Source organism: Gavialis gangeticus, unplaced genomic scaffold, assembly GCF_001723915.1.
Source record: "Gavialis gangeticus isolate Ggan-Ray unplaced genomic scaffold, GavGan_comp1, whole genome shotgun sequence".
In the NCBI taxonomy this organism is placed as follows: domain Eukaryota; kingdom Metazoa; phylum Chordata; order Crocodylia; family Gavialidae; genus Gavialis; species Gavialis gangeticus.
In genome coordinates, this window is record NW_017728993.1 from 46786367 (window position 1) to 46792225 (window position 5859).

At 39.9% G+C, this 5859-nt stretch overlaps 1 protein-coding gene across 3 annotated transcripts in view; it reads right to left on the bottom strand.

The window, feature by feature from the left end:
* The window catches only part of LRRC39 (leucine rich repeat containing 39), a 21341-nt gene that overhangs the window by 12607 nt on the left and 2875 nt on the right, over positions 1-5859 (bottom strand). For all 3 annotated transcript variants that reach the window (XR_002094701.1, XM_019501688.1, XM_019501687.1), the window contains exons 3-7: positions 5416-5521; positions 3825-3981; positions 3575-3711; positions 907-1052; positions 301-453 (exon numbers count right to left, since the gene is read on the bottom strand). Coding sequence is in view for 2 of the 3 variants with exons in the window: in XM_019501688.1 (XP_019357233.1) it covers positions 301-453; positions 907-1052; positions 3575-3711; positions 3825-3981; positions 5416-5521 (699 nt within the window). In the remaining variant the exon portion in view is untranslated. The remainder of the gene's footprint in view (positions 1-300; positions 454-906; positions 1053-3574; positions 3712-3824; positions 3982-5415; positions 5522-5859) is intronic.

Genomic DNA, 5859 nt, shown 5'->3' on the forward strand with positions numbered 1-5859 from the left:
GCGGGCCCAAGGACTGAGCCCTGCGGAACCCCACTGCCCACATCTCTCCAGGCTGAAAATGACCCATCCACCACCACTCTCTGGGTGCGGCCCTCCAGCCAGCTGGCAACCCATTTGACTGTGTAGGTGTCGACACCACAGTCCCCCAGTTTTGATGCATATGCTTAACTTCTAGTTTGTTCAGTTTAATGTAGAAGTGGACTGACTATGGATCCAGCATGCAGGGCTTGGCCAGCATGGGCCATATCTTTGACACCCCTACACTCGAATATCTTCGGGGGGAGGGTGTTCTTTTTTTACCTCAAATCTGTCATATGCTGCATACAAACAGGAATATTCTGGAGTTTGTTGCTGGTGAGGACAAGAGTGGTTAAGTTTTTCATGTTACTGATGGTTTCTGGTACACAGGTTATTTCATTTCGTTGGAGCCATAAAGTATGCAAGTTTTCCATTCTGCAGGAATAGAGAACAGGTAATTAAATATAATATTAGGAAATAATATAATTTGATTAAAGGAATTGATTCATTTCACGTGTCATAATTTCTCTCGCACACAATACAGTAATGTTCAATTAAATTGCTGGTTGAGATTTTAGATAGCAAAACAATTTAACTTGATTACATGAATGTAATGATTTGTCAATGACTAAATTCAACTGTAATACTATACAATTTTACTTCTCACACCAAACAGTAGTTTATAATGAAATATTCTGCTTTGAGATGTTCCTGCTATGTTAAAAGCAGAATATTCCATTTTAGAAAAAAAGTACATAGCAATGTTGCTTTGTTTCAGTTTGTTGTAAACTTTGATGCCTGATAATATTCTGTAACAACTGAATAACCAGATTTTCAGTGCAACAGAATTAAAACTAAGATGAGCTAGGCAGGAAATAGAGGGGTTACCTGTCAATAGTGTCAGGAAGTTGCTGAAGTTTGTTGCTGCCCATATCTAACCATTCTAGACTTGGCATGTTCAAGAGAGCTGAAGGAATGGTAGTAAACTGGTTCATACACAAATCTATATGGTAAAGTTTCTTTAGATTACTGAGCTAAAAAGAAGGAAAGACTTCTATTAATATTCTGTAATGTACCTTTGCATATACTGTAAAGCAAGAGATTTCACTGAGGCCCCTGCTACGTTACATATGTTATGCAATCGACTAGTTAATTGCACAATAAATTTAGACCAGGCACATGTGGAAAGTAATTATCATACAATAAAAATGACTATCCAGCTATAAGAAGGGTCAGCCAGTTACAAAATTAGTGCTTGAAAGTGTGTAACAACTCTAGCTGGTTTCTCTATCCAGTTTCAATTTGAACATGTAGTAGGGCCCTAGGACAGCAAATTAGCCATCTTGGCTAAAAAACAAAACAATTTTAAAAATGTTAAAATGTTTCCTGGAATGCATAACAGAAAAGAGTGTCACAGCTAACATAGCCTGGAAAAGTCAGAATCTGATCTGTATCAATGGATTGTTTAAACCCCTCTGTCAAAGGCCACCTAGACCTAAAGCAATGTTTCCCAAAGACTTTATACCCTGGGCACATGCTTTTCTTCATTACAGTTGGCAGCACACTTAGCTCTTACATCCAGCAAGGTGAATATGATTTTTTTTTACAACATATAATACATTCCATTCCCCTGCCAGAGGAAATCACACGAGTGCTGAGAGGTAAAGTTAAAAAAAAGGCAGCAAATACATTTTTCTTTAAGCAAAAGATTAGTCTCTGGACCAGTGGTTTTCAACCTTCTTAGCTACAAGATCCCCCTCCTCCCCCCCCATAACTTCTCTGAATTTTGTACCCCAGTTGAAAATCACTGAGATAGATCTAAATTCAGAAGAAATATGAAGGGGGTCTTGAGGCTAAAAGGTTGAGAATCACTGATCTAACTGGTGCCACTTAAGGGTGATGGAGGCAGGACCTCACCCTGCTCTCTCCATGGTCTGACCCCTGATCTGTACTTCAGGGGGGCAAAGGCAGCTCCTGCTGTTGAGGCTGCTCCTTTAGGGTCTCATTGGGGAGAAGTGAAGAAAACAAACTGGCCTGTAAAGTGCTGCTCTGTTTATGTGGCCACCTATCCACTCTCAACAGTTTGTGCCATTGGGATCGAGGGGGTGCAGCCCAGGGGCTACCTGGAGGTAGGAAAGGGTAGGGGAAGGCAGTAGTCCCCAAAGGAGAAGCTGCTGGAGTAGCTAGGGCAGGTATAGGATGCTGGACAGGGGAGGACAGCAGTTATCTCGCACTGTGATCTCACAATGCACCCTTTCAGAATCATTGCCCTAGATGCCCTACGTTTCTGACATTAAAATTCCCTACACCTGACACAATGCAGTACCATGCAGAGATAATTTAAGTGACTGCTTGCCATACTACTGACTTTTGTAGATCTCATTCTTAGTGCCTATCTGTCTGCCTTACATGTGGAGCTGAGAAACAGGGTAAATTAGTCTGAGCAGACCTCCACATTAATGCAGATATACTGCTTCCAGATCCTGAGCTAGGTCATTTAAGCCATTCCCTGCCTCTACCAGCAGTACAGTATGCAATGCAGACATATCCTAGATGCCTAGCACTTGGATTCCACTATGGTGGCTACATATCTAGCAGTTAAAGACTGCAGCACTCACTCTCCTGGGACCTCAGTCCCTCTGTGGACTAAGTACTCAGGCCCTTTGACAGTACTTCATTGCTTCAGTGCAAATAAGAAACTGACCCAGAATCCTAGAACCCTTTTTATCATGGTATACCTTCCCTTGACTTCATGAAACTGTGTGATCTGTGCTACATCATTTTAGAATGGTTAATATTTGATATTTTATGTTAACAATGCCTGGTCGTTACTGGGTTTTACAGGTTTATTAAATGGACACAGTTCTGCAATGCAATAAACATCTCTAACCCCAGTCAGGACTATGATGTTTGATATTTTACTTGAGGTCAGTGACTCAGATTAAGGCTGGGTAAATAGAGGCCAAGTTATTACCCTCTCTACTGTTTTCAAGGTCCTCTGTCAATGGAGTTAGTCCAGTTCCTTTTGAGCAGCTGTCTGCATCACAGGGCACTTTCAAAAGTAGCCCCTGCTAGGAGACCAATAATTGAATGATGGAAGAATGAACTATGGCTTCACCCTTAAATGCAACTCTCCTGATGTCATGATTAAGACAATGAGCCAAATCACCATCTCCTGTCAATCAGTGTTTTCTCATTAAAGGCCATGAATCTAAGCTGACATCCATAAGCAGAGGATCTGACTCTATAAGGCAACTGATCTGGACAGAATTAAACTCCATTATTTCAAACATCTGTGTATATACTTATCTTTCTGATACAAATAATCCAACTGGCTTCAGTCTGAATATTCATATAAATACAGATAACACAAAGGCTTGAGTATTTGTGGAATCAAGCACTGGTTTTACACTTCATGCAAGAGTTTCCATACAGATTAAAATGTACCATATCATTTTAAAGTCGTAGAAAAAGGAAAAGTTCATTTTTTCCATGAAAATAATATTTTTAGGCAGTGAAAACATTCAGTATATAAATAATATTGCTTTTCTCAAACCTGAAGAGGAAGGTCACAGATATCTCTGTTCACAGCTAGGTCCAATCTTTCCAGGCTGACACAGTTACTTAACTCGTTAGGAACAGACTTAATTTTATTGTAGCTGAGAAGCAGCTCTTGGAGGTTAGTCAGCTGGCCTGCACAGGACACAAATCAAAGAGAATATACCTGAATACTTATCACATCTGGCCAAATCCAATCCTACTGTGTTGACTCCAATTAAGGAAGTGGCATTTTAAGTACAACTCACCAATCTCTTTTGGTAGCTTTTCAATTGAATTTCGGGACAGGTCCAGCACAATGAGGCTTTGAAACTTTCCAATGAATTCAGGGATCTTCATCAAACTAATTCTATGGAGTTGCCATTCCTGGAGGTGGTTTAATTTCAGTAAGCAAGAAGGTAGTGTCTAAACAGACGGTGAGGGGAAAAAGAAGGACATTCCACCTAAGTATACAGAATGAGTAAGGGGAAGAAACGCTTTTATAGGTGTTTAGCCTATGCAGCCTATACAACAAGCAAAAAAAACCCAACCAACCAACAAACCAATGTTGTTTTTTAGACCCCTGCCAGACATGCAGGTAAAGGTGTGATGGGATCCAATATGCAATCCATGCAATAACGCTTCCTACCATGCCATACATGTGTGGCAGGAGTCATGATTGTGGGATCATGCATCAGATCCCATTAGGCCTTACTGCTGGTGCAGAGGGAGCTGGGATCACACACCATGTGCTCTCATGGCTGGGAGACCCATCAGCTGACAGGGCGCCTAGCCACAAGTTCAACTAATGGCATGATAGGAATGAGCCACAAAGTCATTGCATATTTTTTGTGGAATAACATTGTGGCTTATTTCTTGTTTTATCACACCATTAACTAATTGACGTAATGGTCACAATTTAAGATTTGATTAACTGGTTAACCGTGTCTTAAATGTAATGTGTGGCAGTCTTTGTATCCAGGACTTTGATACCTACAGTGCTGTGTCAGTAACAGGACCCAAGAACCAAAACAAAAGTTTGAAATGAAAGTAGTGCTGGATTTTTTGCATGTGTTAAGTGGAATATTCAACTAACCACAGAGCAGGTTTCAAATGCATTTAAAAAACAGATAAAATATAACTTCTACATGGTTATTTAGAAATGTAGCAATTTTTTACAACAGGTTTCTTAACATAGTTTGAAATTCACTGCTCTGGGTAGATAAGTAGGCAACACTGGATGCTGAAGCCACTTCCCCACCAGCCTGCAATTTATTCAACTCTCATTAAAGTCAATAGAAAGATTCCCAATGACTTCCTGTGGAGCTGGTTCAGCCATGAGTCTTCAAACCTTCTTCATTGCAGTGGACTCTGAAGCTAGCACAGGCAGCACTGACTCTGCAGCCTGCAAGGAGTGGCAGCATCTACCATTTACTTCACAGCTGCCTGGTTTCCATGCAGTAGAACTAATAGTTCTGCTGCCTGAGAGCTGCTAGGCACCTTGGTGATTTTGCCCAGTGTCTCTGTAGTTCTGGTACATTACTGAAACTAATACTTTGTAATTCAATCCACAAGATATACTTCAACCAAATGCTCCTGCCCAGCTGGAAATATATTTTTAGTTAAAAAATTAGTACTCAGTACTCCATTATTAAAGTATGTTTTCAATAAAACGAGCTTGACTATTTTGACAATGGTAATTCTACTCTTCCTGCTTTGTCCTGTGTGTTCTGTACAGTACAGAGCACACTACTGACACTGAATGGAGGGAAAAGAATACAATTAGCTAGGATTAGATGTCAAATAACTTAGTTGTCTAATTATCTACCCACTCAAAACAAAGAGTAGGCTAAATATTACCTTCCATTCCTCCTCTTCTATCTTTAAAATAGCTCTTCCATCTTCAGAAATTACTTTTTTTTTGAGCTTGGCTAAAGTCACTCTCTCCTCCCAGACAACTGCAAATCTACAAGACAAAAATTCTTTTTGTCATGCAGCTCTAAATTTGAGCACTATTTACTATTACTTTTTATTGCCTAGAATAGCAAAGTGATAAGTTTTTGTCTAGTAGCCTCCATGGAAGTCAGACAAATACTTTTTTTTAAGTGGATGCTAGTAAACACTCTGCGTGTTTAAGGTTGGGTATGTAGCAATGGTTGGCTTAGATAATTTACAGGACTTCTATTTTCAGTAACTTAATAACATTTTGCAGTTCTGTGTGATTGCACTTCAAATCTGCACAGTCTTATTTTATGGAAAGCATATAACTTCTTCCATCCACTTTTGTAATGTTTCATCCTGGAC